Raw genomic sequence first — 17978 nt, 5'->3', positions numbered from 1 at the left:
TACTTAGAGTTGTCTCTGCTTATTAAGCTAGGGTAGGAGAAAGTCTTCTAACACTTTAGCTTTAACACAGAAACAAGGTTTACCTGTTTTGTATTAAAACATTTACAAGGAAAACAGGAGGACACTTGAAATAAACACAACTAATTGTCCGTGTTCTGTAACAAAAATGTATTTGAAGACATTTTGAAGACAACTTTCAAAGACTTTCTATATGCAAATTACCTGTGGAGCACGCCTTACAAACAAAATGTCGAAATTAACAAGTAAAGAAGCACAAAAATGCATGTCAAAAGTACATTCTGATACCAATTTTTAAAGCAAATTTTGAATTATTGATGCAAAATTGCATGAAAACATCCCTGGTTATATGTGCTTATATATCTTTTAAAAAACAACTTAAAGCCATGCAGACGTTTGATTAACAAAATCAAATAAATATAACTATATAGGGCCATGAAATCTAAGCATTAATGTAAGCACTTAATTTAAGAACTGAATATATCAAGGTAGGTGAACCTTGAGAGAGAGAAAAGGATGCTAAGGAAAGGACTATTGCATAATTGCAATGATTATACATACATAAATATTGTTTTTGTACAGAATGACAAGAGAGCTGCTTCAAACATTGTGCGGTTTAGTCTATCCACCAGAAAATGTCTGAAAGTATACTCTGAAGTACCTGTTGAGGCGATCTGAGTTCTAGTTTTAGTTTACCCAAGTAGGTTATGTAGTAATACTGATAAAGCCCACCAGATGGCACTTTGAGGCAACTCACACACACTGGCACTAGAATAAACCAACATCAGAATTTGATGTATTCATTTAAACATTCCACCACTTTCAAACGCCATTGTGAAAGGACTGACAAAATACAAATACATTTAAAAGGCCACAAGGTGGAGTAGACAAGTATTTTTAAAATAAGCAGTACATACCTAATAAAAGAAAGGCTGACCTGTTAACTTGCAAGATATTTTTCTGGATAACGATCAGTGTAAAGACAGACATAATTACCCAGATTATGAAAAGGGTGAAAATGTTCCTTAGTAGACAGCTAGTTCTTTCTCATTTGTGTGGTTTCTTTCAACACATCTTTTTTTTTTTTTTGCCTTCTACAAATGAACACATCTAATATTTAACTAATAAAATCGATTTAACTAATATAGCCTAAGTCGAACAGCAAGAACAATACTGAAAATATTACACTGGCAGCTCACATGTAAACCCTGAATATAAAAATAAGCGATGTGGATTTAACTAGATGGAGACCAGGAAAGGAACACAAATTGAGCAAATGGGGGAATAGTCTTTGATCTCCGGACTATTAGGGTGACATGTAATCATGAGAAGGTGTTTATGACTTAATTGTTCAAGACAGGAGGGAATCAGGTGCATGTTTCAACCTGTGTATGCACTGTTCAATGAAGACACACAAAGCCCACATTGGTTAGAACCAAGCAGTTTACAGGCCTGTCCGCACATTCAAACTATTGTATTTTTGCATGCACCAGCATTTCGAATGCCACCATGGAAGCAAGTAGATATATTGCTGTTTCAGGAATTCTGCATAGCCTACTTAAAGAAATGAAAACCCTGTGTAATAATTATTGCGCAAAACATGTTACCCAAACATTTTCAGAAACTTGGCAGAATCTGATGGTGGGAGTGTGAGAATTAAGGGAAGAAAACTGTGAGTGAAAAAAGGAATGGACCTGACAGACAGGTTTATCTCTGAATCAGCATCGTGGGAAACGACTTGGATCCAATTTCACTCTCCAAAATGTTCAATAAATTATTAAATCTTTCATTCAAGAAGTCCTGTTTTTCACGTTTGTTTAAATAATCAAGCATTCCTTCTTCTGTAACTGCACTAATACAATGGTAAAGCCTTATTTGACCAAATGACCCTGTTGTTTGTACAAAATGTCAATCTCCAGGGCTGTCCATTCAGTTGCTTCATCAATCTCTATATCACCAAGGCCACTTCACATTTACAAACCAATAGAATAATCAGGTAATCAGTTTACAAGATTGCCCTTAAAGGAATAGTTCACCCAAAAATGAAAATTCTCTCATCATGTACTCACCCTAATGCAATTTTTAATCAATGTCTTCTGAAGCAATCATGTTGGTTTTGGAAGAGAATAGACCAAAATAGAACTATTTTTTCAGTGTACAGTGTTACACTTTCTGGTACACACTTTCGCAGAGCACAGACTTTTACCTTTAAATTGAAATCTATGATGAGTTCACAGGATATGGGGACAAAATAAAGCTTTTAGAAAATGTGCCTGAGGTTACAAACATCTTCAAACCAAACATCCACAAATAAGTTATTAAAATATTTTAAGTGTGCTTGGCACCACAAAAAAATATGAAAAAAGGGAAAAAAATATCTAAAGTGTCAAAACCCACACTGACAAGCTGATACACTCCAACACATACCCAAAAGCTGTTTCCAGCAATGAATTAGCATTTTATCACTGCTGAACCGATACAAGCAGTGACACACATATGATACCTTTTCAAACATAATCAATAAAGTAATACATATAAAATAAAATGAATTGAGCATTTCACTGTGGTCAACAAAGATGATAAAAAAACTAAAACACAAATGGCATCAAGAAATCTCAGCTAATCGCTGCAAAAGCCCAGAGAATCCAGCAGCATGCTGCGATAGATCAGCTACTCTGTCCACCATTTCTTGTGTAGCAGGAACTGAAGGATAATTCTGGGCTGCTCCCTTGGTTGCCACAACAACAGCCTTTAGAGCTTGACAGAGGCGTCCGCTGGAAGTGGTGACCTGAGGAGAAAAACAGTGGTCTGTGTTTAAATAAAGTCACCTGTTTACAACTGCAATGTTGAAGACTGACCAGTCAACAATAGCTGGTTCACTTCCCTGACTGATTATGTTGACTTTGCCTTTCAGAAACCTACAGTCATAATACTGAAACCCTGACTCACTCACATATGTGCATGCTACTTGACAAAACAGAAGAGTCATGGACTGCAAGTATTAGATTCATCTAATTAGATCTGTTGTGGCATGAATCATAAATTGCATTTAATAAGTCACACCCACATCACACTTTTTTACTTTTAGGAATCATGAACTAGCACTGTAATTCAAGGACAAAAACTCTTGACAAGAGTATTTATGACCTAACCTTTGCCCTGAGGTCTGAAGAGCTGAGAAGGCGTCCAAGTGTATCCCCAATGAAGACAAGTTTGTGTGCAGTTACAATGAGACTCTTCCCTCTGGAAACAAAGACTCGTGGTGGCTGGTTTCCTCGGACGCTTGTGAACAGGGAGTCGATGGCGTCAGCCAGGCAAGAAAGATGAGAGAGACTTTGGGATGAGTAGAATGAGAGAAGCTCTGAATCCTCCAGAGTCAGAGAGACCGGACAGGAGCAGATGGACTTAACTGGAGAGACAGAAAAATAGATTTTCTATATATACACACACACAATAATAGACTTAAACATGCAGTATATATTACAAACTCGAAGTGTATGTCGATTTTGGGGGAAATATATTTAAACACTTACTTTATTATCAGTTGTGGTGATAAGCGGTGAAGAGCTGTGCTCTGTTTGTGTGTCTGGTGGAGGCTCAGGCTTCCCCTAATTTAGAACAACAAAAACATTTAAATATGCTAATTTGCTAACATATGTTAATGCAGACACCATAATATGGTGGCTGACAGAGTAAACAAGAAAATGGTTAACTTAAAGGAATATTCCAGGTTCATTACAAGTTAAGGTAAATCAACAGCATTTATGGCATAATATAGATTACCACAAAAATGTTAATTTCAACTCGTACGTCATTTACTTAAATAAATAAAATAAAAGACCAAAAATCAGATTTCCAGTTAGGCATTTACAACTGATGTGAATGGGGCCAATCCATAAATGTTAAAATACTCACTGTTATAAAAGTATAACCACAACACGTAAACAATATGTGTGTTAACATGATTTTAGTGTGATAAAATAGCCTACTAAACTTTTCTGTTTAAAGTTATAGCCAATTTAAAAAAAAAATGAATTTGAACAAATACAACTTTTTAGTAAAGCGTTACCAAAAATTGTAGCAATAACATCAGTGTGCAGACATTTACACTTTTTTTCAAGGTTTGCTGCACTGCTGCATTGTGCGCCCAATTTTCAACACTTTCTCCATAAAACAGGTGTCTAACCTGCAGTTTGACGTAGCCCACACTATCACCTACAGGATATGAAGGCGGTGGTGTAGGAGTTAGGCCGATTCCTGCATACTCATTCCCTTGTTCCTCATCCTCCACCATTCCCATGGTAGAGGCTAAACAGACAGATGTTGGGTGCAGTGGGAAGGCTGCTGGTGGAGGAGGTGGAAGTGGTCGTTCCTGGATCCAGCTGCCCTTCCGTGACCCCATGTCTCCTACAATCGGTTTGACCTCTGCCACTGGTAAAGCAGGCAGAGGTCTCCGGGACAGAGACTCCTGGGAAGGCAGGCGGGGCCGTGTCTGACTCTGTAAAAGTGAGGTGGTGTCTTCAAGAGCACAGCGCACCATCGTGAGTAGACCGTCGGCTGGAGGGGCAGTGCCACACACCGAGAGGGCAGGAAGTAGGTCTGAGAGACGGGACCAGGCCTGCTGGAGAACTGGAGAAACATCACCGACTTGGCCGGCCTTCCAGACAGAAAGGATCTCAGCTAATGCAGCAGCCAGGTCTCTGGAAGGGGTGGTGGGGAGAGAGGTGGAGGCCAGTGCAGACTGGACAAGAGCAGAAAGAGAGGCTTTCCATTGGATGTCTGCAGAGCTGGTGCTTGATACAGATAAACGACATGTTGGGATTTCCAGAGTGAGGGCAGGCATGTCGTAGATGCCTCCGTCTGGTTCTGATACATCTTCAGAGGTTGAGTCTTGCTTTCTGCGGCTGGAAATGGAATAAGCCCGTCTGTTTACAGCAGTTTCTGCAGTTAATTCCGGCATCTCGCTTGCCTCCAAGGGTAAACCAGGGAGACTGGGAACACTGTACACATCCTCCTCCAATGCATCTTCACCCACAGCAGGTGATCCTGGAATATTGTATGTTTGCTTCTGATGGTCTGAAGAGGAATTTAGGGCCAGAGTGGGAACATCATATATCTGAACGTTATGAGAGAGAAGGACAGTGTTACTCACTACAACTGTGAATCTAGACTCCAATAAATTACAATATCAATGAATCAACAGTGAAAATCCCTTGTAATATAATAACCAAAAATAATATGGCTGTTACATTTATTTACAGAAGAGTTTACTGTGTAAATGCAAAAATCCACTGCTGAGGATTCAATGGGGATTAACAGTAGGGATTTGCAAAGTGGTCGACTAATCGACTAGACGTCTTACAACTGACTAGTCGATAAGCGGGTTCAACAACTAAAATTCATATTTTAAGTGGCGGAAGTTTTAATGGGAGACACAACTTCTTAGAGAGCGTTTTTGCATGATGGTAGCTTGCTGTGCTTAACAGTGAATAACAGTCAGCACCGTAAAACCCTAAACTGGAAGTTTAGTCTATTTAATGCTTTAGGTACCCACAATATTCTCTTGCAGTTCTGGGCTTTTGAATGGGCAGCGAGGATCACCCTGAAGCACTCCTGCTACATTCAGGATGAGCATGAGTGGTTTTGTGCAACTCTGTATTGGAGCTTTCGTATTTCTTATTTTGATAGTTTTGTGCAATATGATGTTCTAATTATTTAGCCTATTTATCCATTAGTCACCTTGTTGCAGTGCTGCACTTAGAGTCCGTATATCCCTCTGAAATGTGTCTGACTGGGGTCATGTGCACATAACAGAGCCTCTGTTATAAATTATTATCTTTAAAACCAACTATTCAACTAGTCGTCCAAACAACCGACCGACCGACTAGTCGATTTTGAAAATTGGTATTATGGACATTCCTAATTAATAATTATAGACCTGCGAAAAGGGGAGAGGAAGGGTGTACGTGGAGGGCTATGGAGAGCCAAACTGCTTGCCAACTGCTCAACCTGACAGGCGGGTGTGACTTGTGTGAACAGAAGAAAATTGCTAGCTGAGATTAGCTCATGACAGATAAAAGGTGTGGTTTACAAACAAAGGGCAAGAGAGCGAGAAAGAAAGTAAGAAAAACACCACAGTGAGACAAAAAAACAGCATAAGTAGAAGATGTTTTCAGGGTCGTGGAAGAGCACTTACACATTACAGTTCACTCTGTATCAGAGAACATGGTGAATGCATTGATTTCAATGGGGATAGTGCGTTGGAATGAAGGAGAGGAAAAACGCAAGGGGTTGCAATAGTAATGCATATCATGTGACCAAACGTTGAGAGCTTTTAAACTTTTGCTGAAATACAATCTGACATAGGCATGTGTTGGCCAATAAGAATCCCTGAAAGGCAGGACTAGCTGTGAAATCGAATAAAAAACATGCCGGAAAAACTCATATATGCGATGTGTTCATTTCCTGTCCTTTATTATTTTTGTCTACCATGCTACAAAGATTAATTTTATAGCATTTGAGTAATTGTAAAGAGAACCTGGGGAAGTTTTACTATGTTTAATAGTACATTTTCGAAAATATATATTTTATCTCTATCTGTGATTGCCACTGGATTGCTTCTTGTTTTGAAACTGAACTGCCTCCTCCCTCTTTGGTACATGCCTTCCAAACGGACCTTTCGCATTCCCAAGCATCTAATGAACCACAACTTTATGCACTGCATGCAAAAACAAGAGCAGCAGAAAATGAGAGGAAATCAAATAAAACGTGAGATATTATTCTGTTTGCCCGCAAGTCTGTCAGTATCTAGATGCTTGACTTACAGCTTTTCACCCAGAAACACTGAATCCAGCCTGTATAGAGTAACGCAATGCTTTCCTCTTATAGGCTATTCATATTAGTGGTCGACAGATAAGGGTTTTCAGTGGTCTATTCTAAAACCAGTACAATGAATCTAAATAAAAAAATATTGATTATATTATATTTATTATATTTGTGTTTATTTCAAAGCAGGATATCAGAAAATACTTTTTTCTTCTTAAGGCCCAGGTATTTTTTGCATTCCAGATCCGACCGCGTTGCCTTTTCAAGTATACTATTTTCACCGCAAGCGAATGCGTATCCGTTCAATGCATGTGCACTTCAATTGCTTTGTAATACTCTTTTAGTACTGTCGGCGGCTGGCGCATGCGTCATACACAGTCAAGAAAATCTGGGAAGACTGTGCTGATGACAAAATTAGCATCAGGCATTCTGTGCACAGAGTGACCAGCAATGTGGACAGCTGAAGTATACATTGGGCTTTAATGTCTAGAGCCGGCCCTGGACATGTATGACATGTTCTTACCTCAGAGGCCTGGTCAGTGTGTTGGGGTACAGTACGAGGGGTGTTATAGATCCCATCATCATCCTCTTCCTCAGAAGGCACTGCAGGGACTGGATGTTGCCACCTTTTGGTTGTAGGCGTATCATATACCTGTAGAACATAAGGAAAGGCATCAGCAATCATACCTACTATTTCTGCAGAGCTATAACCTCATCCACATTCCAGAGAACTAACAACATATATAATATTATCTTTCCTCTTTTCAAGATTTTCTTACTTCATCACTGAGTTTCTCATCATGAGAATTTGCACACTCCTTGGTCACTCGACAGTTATTTTTTATATCGCCCATTTGTGCTTGTCCATTTTTACATCCTTGTCTCTCCTCTTCCAGCATGCTTGTCTGAGAGGGTGCAAGGTTTGCTTGGTGAACAGGTTTGGTGGCTGGAATTGGGCTAGAATTAGTTAAATCCTTCCTGGTTACACTTCTAACTGGTGGTGCCGGGGCAGGGGGTTTGCGGACAAAGTTTGGAGACCCTGGTACTCCAGACTTCCCTGTTTTTGCGAGAAGAGTGGATTCTCTCATGCCAGCCTGGGGCTGTTTTCCTCCACCAACAGCAGGAGTTAAATATGTACCATGCAGCTTTGGAGATCCTCTGGCTGAGGGAGGTGTTTGCTTAAGGTTCTGTCCTGGTTTTAAGGCAGTGGAGACTCCTATAGTTCCAGAGGGGTGTTTTCGCTCAGCCTGAGGAGTCCTTGATATGGCTCCCCCAGGTGGAGTAGGAGTTTGGTACATCCCTGGGGAGTCCTGGCCAGTCTTACATTGAGATGATGGGCTGCTTTTGGGTGTAATCCCATCTGTAAGTCTTAAAGTCAATCCTGGTACACACTGTCCTGCTACTGGGGCACCACTTATAGGAGTCTGATATAAATTATCATTGGTCAACGCAGTTACAGCTGGCCTAGGTGCCAAGTAGCATCCATTAGAATGCCCTGCCCCTGAATCTCTCGGAGTCAAATATCTTGCTTCTTCTGCTGTTTCTGCTGCAGACCTGGGAACGGCACTTGGAGTCAGGTACACCGAATCCGATGCCAGTGCATTCTGTGCTCTGTGTTTTGTCGCCAGTGGTGCAGGTGAGGTGGGTGTCTGGTAGAGCACCCCTGACTCGCCACCCTGTCCTCTAAGAGAGGGCGAGCGAGGTCGCCCTGACACATTCATATCCCCCCAGTCTGCACGAGGCCTGGTTCCAGAACTGGAGTGTGATCGTGGCCTCCCTCCATCAGAGTGGCATAGCTCCCCAGACCTGACAGGGGCAGGAGTGACCCCAGGGCTCTGGTACACTCCTTCTGCCAAGCTGGGTGGGGAGAGATACACCCCATCTTCAGTGCACAGTCCATTTGCGTGGCTCAGTTGGCAAGGGGATGCATGGATTGAATCTACACTAGGAGCTTGTCGGGTTTCTGTACATGCGCTTGAAGTGGGAGTCTGAGTGGTTTGAAGGAGGCGTAGTCGGTTGGCAGGGGCAATGCCTTGCCGGCCATGGAGGGAGCAAAGCCACCATCCAGGTCCCCCTTCCTGCTCCTGGTCGAGAACCATCAGGATATCACCTTTACGGAATGCCAATTCCTCCGGGCTTTCAGCGGCATTGTCAAAAAGTGCCTTCGCAAGCACAGTCTAAAAGACAGTAAAAGAGATGACATTTAAGATTTGCAAGATATGCACATGGATTAATTTACAGAGAAAATGCTAAATTATTATGGGAAAGAAGAAAGATTGAGAATGAGAGGGGGGAGGTGGAAGAACCAAAGAGAAGGCTTTAAATAAAACTTGTAAAGACATAGATAAAACCACAACAACAGAACATACTCAAATACATAAATAAATATTTAATGAAAAAGAGAGAGATTAGAAAGTAGGAGGAAAAGAAAGGCTCTAGCAGATTCTCCTGAAGGAAATGGGGAGGGATGGCAATACTGTGGATCCCGGTGTACTAGAAATGCTAGATTTCATTAAAGCAACAACATAATCAAGTTGTTGTTTAAATTTTATGTAATCAGTTAAAATCTATTTATTTGAGCTTTCAGCTGACTTTGGCTCAGCAGAGTTTTAGCCGTCAAAAAAAAAAAGAATTAAAAAAGGCACATCAACCTGGTTCAGTTGTTAGTAATTAGAGTGAAGAAGGCCATGGGTGAAACGTAAATGTAATGAGTATGTAAAAAAAAGTGTGTTCAAAGATTCAAAAAGGACACTTATAAATGAATATAGCTAAGCCTAAGAAAAAAAAGATAGTTGGCTGAAAAAGATTTTAATCACAGACCTATATTCTTGCCATATATAAAGTCTAGTGGAGAATTACTCTCTTAAATATCTCCAAAAAGGCCAGTGCATACGAGCAATACAGATAAGAGTGAAGTTACTGATGTACCCCCCACACTTCTGCCTTCATGGGTAAATCAATATTGATAGAGAGAATGCATGATAATTAAGAAGAGGTCTGTGATTAAGGGAGGGAGAGAATTAGTGATTAAGAGAAAGACCTGTGAGTATATGATAATGAGAAAAACAAGTGGGGGAGGGGTTCAACATCTGTCCCCCAGTTTTAGATCCTTTTGTCATCCTTTATACCTCTAAATACCCCTCTCATTCCCCCAGGGGACTTAGTGCTGTTCAGCAAGCTGAGCCCCAGTTCCCCCTCCTCCACAGAAGGAGTGAGTCTGAAAATTATTGGATTGGACAGCAAAGCGTTTTAGAATGGTGACGTAAATACCAAACCTTAAATGTAAAACTGTCTCAGTTAAGTTCATGTAAACACACACACTCACCGAAAGGGACATGATTGCAACTGGCTCTCCACGGATTGGGGTTTTGTTAATTCCACATGGGATCTCCACAGAACCTCTATCCAGTTCACATGCAGACTGTGTGACTCAACTGCATGTTTTACAGATCTGGTTTTCCATTAACCTGAGCAGTGGTGGCCTTTGTATCCAGAAGGATTAAGCTCACAAATGCATGATCAGCCTCCTTTGTAGTCTGTGACTTTCATCACATCTGAAAGTTATCACTCATTTTGAACCTAGTGGATGAAAAAAAAAAAAAAAGACTGATAAATCTCAAAACTTGAGACTTGTGTAATGGCGATGGCAGTGTTTCCATCCTTGTGCTATTCATGGTAGTGGCACGCTACTAGAGGTAGGTTTGTGGATTTTGCCAATGCTGATAGCCAATTCATTGGCCGATTCTTTTGATAGTTGTTTAAATTTTCTTCATATTTCCTTACTATGACAGTGTCCAAATGAATAAAATCCCAGATGCAGTCTATTGTTCAACCAAAAGTTTTTGAAAAAATATTTGGTGCACAATGTGGGATGTTTAAATGTAAACAAGCCCAAAACACATTTTGAAATGATAATGACTTGCCTCAGTAACAATGCTCTATCTACATGTATTTATTTATTATTTACCAAATAAAGCTTTTTTTATAGCCTATATATACACACCAGAAGAAGGGTTTACATATATATATATATATATATATATATATATATATATATATATATATATATATATATAATACACACACAGTACTGTGCAAAAGTTTTAGGCACTTGTGAAAAATGTTGCATAGTGAGGATGTCTTCAAAAATAATAACATAAATATTTTTCATTTATCAATTAACATCTTACGAAGTCTAGTAAACATAAAAAAGCTAAATCAACATTTGGTGTGGCCACCTTTGCCTTTAAAACAACCCAATTTGCATGGGTACACCTGGACACAGTTTTCATTGGTTATTAGCAGATAGGATGTACCAAGCTTTTTGGAGAATTCACCATAGTTCTATTTAATTCATCTATTTAGACTGTCTCAATTGCTTCTGTCTCTTCATGTAATCCCAGACTGAATTGATGTTCAGTGGGGGGGCTCTGTGGGGGCAATGCCATCTCTTGTTGCAAAAGTAATGTTTGGGAGTCTAAATTTATTTTTCCTATTGACACACTAAAGCAGAAGATATAAATAACCATCTTTAGAAGTGCCTTAAACGTTTGCACAGTACTGTATAATATATAAATATATATATATATATATATATATATATATATATATATATATATATATATATATATATATATATATATATATATAGTGACAGGGTGGAGGAAGGGGCCGGGTCGTGATTCTACTTACCCGGTCCCTTATCAGGCTAACCAAGCCCCCGAGATGGATAAAGACCGACTGCGGACAGTGGCACGCGAGAGAGATAGAGCATTTACAGACAGCTGCCCCATGTGTGTTTGTGTCTTTTTAGTTAATTAAATGTTGTTTATATTGTCATGCCGGTTCTCGTCGCCTCCTATACATTAATCCCTTTACACGGGTGTCGAAAAACCGGGAAGGAGGAGGGATACGCAGTAGTGGAGTTCTCAGCACTACCCTCTACCCCAACGGAGCAACCACGGTCATCTGACGGGGGACGGTGGAGCCCGGCCGCATGGAAGCGGAGGAACGGCCGCCGAACACGAGTGGAGAAGGGGCTCCTAGCTAGCTAGGAGCCGATATATATATATATATATATATGGTGGCTAATTTTGCTCTTATTTTAAGAAATTGTTACTTTTATTCACCAAAGTGCCATTCAACTGATCACAATATATAGCCAGGACATTAATAAGGTGAAAAATTACTATTAGAATTTGAAAAATATTTCAGAACTTCTTAAACTACTTCAAAGAGTTCTCATCAAAAATCCTCCACGTGCAGCAATGACAACTTTGCAGATCCTTGGCATTCTAGCTGTCACTTTGTCCAGATACTCAGGTGACATTTCACCCCACACTTCCTGTAGCACTCTTAATAGATGTGGCTGTATTTTCGGGCACTTCTCATACACCTTACAGTCTAACTGATCCCACAAAAGCTAGGGTTAAGATACATAACACTCTTTTCCAATTATCTGTTGTCCAATGTCTGTGTTTATTTGCCCACTCTAAAATGTTCTTTTTGTTTTTCTATTTCAAAAGTGGCTTTTTCTTCCCTTAAGGCCTGTACCCCTGAGTCTTCTCTTTACTATCAGCTGAGGACATGTGAGGCGTCTATTTCTCAAACTAAAGACATGATGTACATATCTTCTTGTTTAGTTGTACATCTGGCCTTCCACGTCTCTTTCTGTCCTTGTTAGAGCCAGTTGTTCTTTGTCCTTGAAGACTTTAGCGTAAACTTTTGTATGAAATCATAATTTTTTTGTTTAGTTTTTTGCTATTTCAAGGATAAGGTGTTGGATAAGGTGTTGGAGTGATGACTGCTGAAGATGGGGCCTGTCTAGATCTGATCAATAATGACATTTTTCAAATAGTGATGGTGCTGTTTGTTTTATATCAGTAATATCCTGATTTGTATCCTATATTTGTGATCATGTCACTTGAATTAAAGTACCAATTTCTTTCCGAAACAGCAAAATCTGTACATTATTCCAAACATTTGGCTGCCAGTGTATATATATATATATATATATATATATATATATATATATATATATATACTGTTCAGCCACAACATTAAAACAATCTGCCTAATATTATGTAGGTCCACCTCGTGCCACCAAAGGATGAGATGCTATTCTTCTCACCATAATTGTACAGAGTGGTTATCTGAGTTACTGTAGACAAACATACATATATTCACACATGCACAAACAAATATGGAAACACAAACAAATCTGTTATATACATTTCCTTGCACTACGTTTGTGTATGTGTGAATGTATGTATGTTTGTGTCTGTGTGTGTATATGTGTATAGATGTATGTGTATGTATATGTGCATTATATATATATATATATATATATATATATATATATATATATATATATATATATATATATATACTGTCTTATTGTGTATTCTATATATATACTTTATTTTCTATTCAATTTTATTTATTTATATTCCATTTTTTATTATTGTCTATGTCTTGTTGCTGTTTTCTATTGTTGTGCACTGGAAGCTCCAGTCACCAAGACAAATTCATTGTATGTTTAAGCATTCCTGGCAATAATGCTGATTCTGATTTTGTAATTTCGAACCAGTCTAGCCATTCTCTATTGACCTCCGTCATCAACATGGTGTTTCACAGAACTGCCGCTCAATGGATTTTTTTTTGTTTTTGGCACTATTCTGAGTAAATTCTAGAGACTGTTGTGCGTGAAAATCCCAGGAGATCAGCAGTTTCAGAAATACTAAAACAGCCCATCTGTCATAACTCAGATATCCGCTCTGTACATTTGTGGTGAGTAGAACAGCATCTCAGAATGCTATTCTTTGGGGCTGTTTTGGCAGCTCAATGGGGACCTGCACAATATTAGGCAAGTGGTTTTAATGTTGTGGCTGATATGATATATATATATATATATATATATATATATATATATATATATATATATATATATATATATATATATATATTGAGCCACCAAAATACCAAAAACAGCTCTGAACCATCAAGGCATTGACTCCACAAGAATTTACAGTGCACTTATTACAGGAACAATCCCCCTAGAGCAACCTGGAGTTAAGTGACTTGCTCAAGGACACAATGGTGGTGGCTGTGGGGATCAAACCAGTGACCTTCTGATTAACAGTTATGTGCTTTAGCCCACTATGCCACCACCACTCTCAGATCTACATTAGCAGCAGATCCTTTAAATCCTGTAAATTGCGAGGTGGAGCCTCCATGGATCGGACTTGTTGGTCCGCCACATCCCCTAGATGCTCAATCGTATTGAGTTCTGGGGAATTTGGAGGCCAAGTCAACACCTTAAACATTTTGTCATGTTCCTCAAACCATTCCTGAACAATTTTTACAGTGTGGCAGGGCACATTATCCTGCCTAAAGGGGCCACTGCCATCAGGTAATACCGTTGCCATAAAGGGGTGTATGTAGTCGGCAACAATCTTAAGGTAAGTGGTATGTGTCAAAGTAAAATCCACATGAATGCCAGGATCCAAGGTTTCCCAACATTGCCCAGAGCATCACACTACCTCTGCTAGTCTGCCTTCTTCCCATAGTGCATCCTGCTGCCATTTCTTCCCCCAGTAAACAATGCACACGTTGTTTACATGATCTAAAAGAAAACGTGATTCATTAGACCAGGCAACATTCTTTCATTGCTTCATGGTCCAGTTCTGACACTCACGTGCCCATTGTAGGCACTTTCAGCGGTGGACAGGGGTCAGCATGGGAACTCTGAACGGTCAGCAGGCTACGCAGCCCCATAAGTAGCAAGCTGCGATGCATTGTGTGTTCTAACACCTTTCCATCATGACTTTTCACTTGCTGCCTAATATATCCAACCCCTTGACAGGTGGTTTTAATCTTGGTTTCACCTCTCAGTGGTTATAATGTTGTGGCTGTTCAGTGTGTATGTATATATACAGAATATGAAGTTGGAGACGCGATGTATGGGCTGAGGTGGCACGTTTTCATATTGTCACATTTTTCTTTGCATGTCCTCACTTCAATTTAGAACACTTGATTTATCTAATCAAAATAACTACATTTGCATTAAAGTGAGGATGAAAATATGGACGAATATTGTCAATAATGACAGATTTAAATACAGCAAATCCCAACAAGATTGTTTTTATTTTACATCAAGAGGCTGCTGTTATACTGCAGAACCAATTCATTCTTACTGTAGAATATTCCAATGTCAGCCACAGAGGAATAAAGAAAACCTACTATCAGCAAATATCGGCAAGTTCCAAAAAGCAATTATCGGCACAGATTAAACCAATATATCGGTCTATCTCTACACTGTTTTATCTATAATTTTCTGTCAATTTTCTTTAGTGTGTTTGTGTTGATGAAAATATTGAAGCAAAACAACATTCAAATACTTAGTATTTCACTTCCACAGTTTGTTGAAACCCAACAAGGCAGTAAGCTGTAGTGGTTAAACTAGTCAGACCAGCCATGGGACTTCAGCAGTGGTGTTCAGACAAAATAAACATAATTTCATGGGAATCTGACATTGTTCTTAACTTTTTAAATATGGGTTCTTAGAGGACGAGATGTCGTCCTGTATTCATTCTATTTTTATTATTATTATTTAAGGTTTTTTATGTATTATGATTACTACAATAATTTTATTTTACCGTTTAAATGCATGAAATTAATTTGTAAAACCATTTCGCATTTGAACACTACAGCTGCCAAAAGACTAGGACACTGGCCTTTTACAACAGGACAAATTCATTTTTAATACAAAGACAATGTATGATCCTACTAAAATAGTCTATCTTAAGCCATTTCGCGAAAAATATATACAAAATATCACATAACAGTTCAAGCCACGTTTCGTTTTCCATACAAGAAACCTCAATGTTTCCATAAATGCACTGGAAGCCCAATTAGATAAATACTGGAAATAAGAAGCTCCGCTTCCAGTGGCAGAGGTATTACATACATAGAACACTATTTCACAGTATCAAATGCATTTTATTTTCAGCACAAAGACGCAAACAAACGCCTATAACACAGTAAAAATGTGAACTAAATAAGCAATGCCCGTCTTACCGTTCACATGTCTGAAAAATCATCTTGAAATACAGAAGTAGTCAAACCTCACAAATCATATTTCCTCAAAAGACCGCAAAGCACGGCTGTTATTTTCTTTCTTTCTTTCTTTAGGGATACACGTCTCGCTTTGCCCTACCCTGGCCTTCTTGGTTTTGAATTACAGTTGAGCGCATATGGTTGGTTGCTCCCCCCTCATTTTGCCCGAAACCGCACGACTGTTAATGGTAGGATACATCACGCCCTCTAGTGGAACACTCATAGATAGATCGATTCATGGAAGCTCACGTGTCTAATAACTGAAGGCAAGGAGAACATTGTTGGGATTGAGGATGGCCTTTTGTAAACTAGTGCAGGGTTTTTCAATGGGCCCGCAAGGGCTTCAATGCTAGTGGGTCGGCGAAAAAAATAAAATAAAGTGTAAATAATCATAATAAAAATAAAAAAAGGGGGCATTATTATGGTTTCATTTTGAAATCACTAAATAAATCATGGTTATTTTATTCTATTGACAGCCATAATAATAATTATTAAAAAAAAAATCTGCATATAGGTTTCTATATGTAATCTTTTAGAAATAAAGATTTCTTGAGCCTTTAGCTTGCTCACTGGCGGTAGTAAGGCCACACTCTCAGTAAAGCTTCTTTGTAACAATATTTAATGTGAACAAAGCATACAAATACACTTTCATTTCATGAATGAAATAATTAAATAAAAATAAAATAAGAAAAAAGATACACAGCGATTTAATACAAATATAATTTTGGAGATAATATTTTATAGATAATGTTTTCTTTGGCTTTAGTAAAATGACACTATAAAATCAATTTTTTTAAATTCACTAACATGATATCTTTATAATATCACACAATTTTTCTCACACAGTAAAATTGGGTCTTTATACATAATATTAAGCTACATTTGTAGTATTGTCTGACTTCTATAACCTTTTTATAGAAGTCAGCTTCTGATGGTAATGTAAACAAATGCAACGTTCCTTGAACAGTAAGAATTAACAAGAATTGCTCAACTTACAATATTTGGTTCTCAGAGCGTTCCGGGAATGTTAGTTTTTGGTTATGGAGTGGAGTATTTTTAGTTAGCCAGGAAAGTTTTTTTTTTTTTTTAAGGAAATAGGACTTTTTATTATTAATAGCCTATTATTTTAGGTAGTGCATAATTGTGTTCGGGAATTTTCGCAACCATTTTTGCAACCATACAACAATCAAGCATGTCTTGTTTTGATATATTTTTTTTATTTAATAATTAACAAACTCAATATGGAGGATTACATTGATATTTAATTCTGACATTAGACTTGCTGGTAGCCTACATGCATTGTTATTTTATTTTTTTCCACTACCACAATACTAAAAACTCAGATTTCAGATTTTACATTTTCAATAATAGCACTCTACTATCTCATCACCGGACATTTCCATGCTAAACAAACAAAGCTTTGTTATAGAACAAATGGACAGGTACACTGCTGGGTATTTGATAGTGTTTATGTGTTGTGTTTACACCATGTAAGATACAACGTCTAGTCAGGATTATGCTTTTTGTTCAACTTCAAACCTCCACTTTCAAGAAGAAGAGTGAATGGAGTAATTAAGCTTAGAGCTGTAAGTATTATCATCTTGATTCTTGTTGGTCTAATTTCTAGAGGAAAAAATAGAGAAAATACTGTGATTTGTATCAGGGACGTAAAATGGTTTAAGGAACGAAAACCGGAAATAAACGAATGCCGAATATAACCGGAAATGGGAACAAAGTCTCTTTCAAATGTTCAGAAGTGAAAACGTTATCGTTAAATTTGATTAATTTCGTAACAAAAAAGAGACCAAAACATGTATCACAGTACAATTTAAGGATTACAGTTGCACACAAAAAATGGGGGCTTCACTAATTTTGGTGAAACATGATGTGCTTTGATAATGAAGGAAATCGCTGCATCATACATTTCTTTGCCGAATAGCACGTTGTGAATGACCTACTGAAGACCTTTTTGACAACTAAATATAATTACTACATATACACATGCATGATTAATCCTG

The 17978-nt window shown here is 38.4% G+C and overlaps 1 protein-coding gene across 2 annotated transcripts; it reads right to left on the bottom strand.

Annotated features, from left to right (window-relative positions):
• Window positions 1–153: 153 nt before the first annotated feature.
• On the bottom strand, window positions 154–16104 carry LOC127663249 (embryonal Fyn-associated substrate-like). 2 transcript variants are annotated; one of them, XM_052154778.1, is made up of 8 exons: window positions 15922–16104; window positions 10169–10422; window positions 7623–9020; window positions 7367–7495; window positions 4205–5134; window positions 3552–3626; window positions 3171–3422; window positions 154–2806 (listed from the first exon to the last, which is right to left on the bottom strand). In XM_052154778.1, exons 2-8 carry the CDS (start codon window positions 10178–10180, stop codon window positions 2624–2626), a joined length of 2979 nt encoding a protein of 992 aa, XP_052010738.1. In that variant the 5' UTR covers window positions 10181–10422; window positions 15922–16104; the 3' UTR covers window positions 154–2623. The 2 variants fall into 2 exon arrangements, with proteins under 2 accessions (XP_052010738.1, XP_052010733.1); XM_052154773.1 differs by lacking the exon at window positions 154–2806 and having other exon boundaries at window positions 3257–3427.
• Window positions 16105–17978: the final 1874 nt, after the last annotated feature.

The sequence above is a fragment of the Xyrauchen texanus genome, chromosome 2 (assembly GCF_025860055.1).
Source record: "Xyrauchen texanus isolate HMW12.3.18 chromosome 2, RBS_HiC_50CHRs, whole genome shotgun sequence".
NCBI lineage: Eukaryota > Metazoa > Chordata > Actinopteri > Cypriniformes > Catostomidae > Xyrauchen > Xyrauchen texanus.
The sequence above is the reverse complement of the archived record's forward strand: the minus strand, read 5'-3'. Positions and strand labels throughout refer to the sequence as shown.

Bases quoted from the DNA above. Each gene is read 5' to 3' on its own strand.
- LOC127663249 (XM_052154778.1), bottom strand. The intron at 7,496-7,622 runs GTAAGAAAATCT...TATGTTCTACAG, and splicing joins ATGAGAAACTCAGTGATGAA to GTATATGATACGCCTACAAC. The intron at 3,423-3,551 runs GTAAGTGTTTAA...TCTCCAGTTAAG, and splicing joins TCACCACAACTGATAATAAA to TCCATCTGCTCCTGTCCGGT.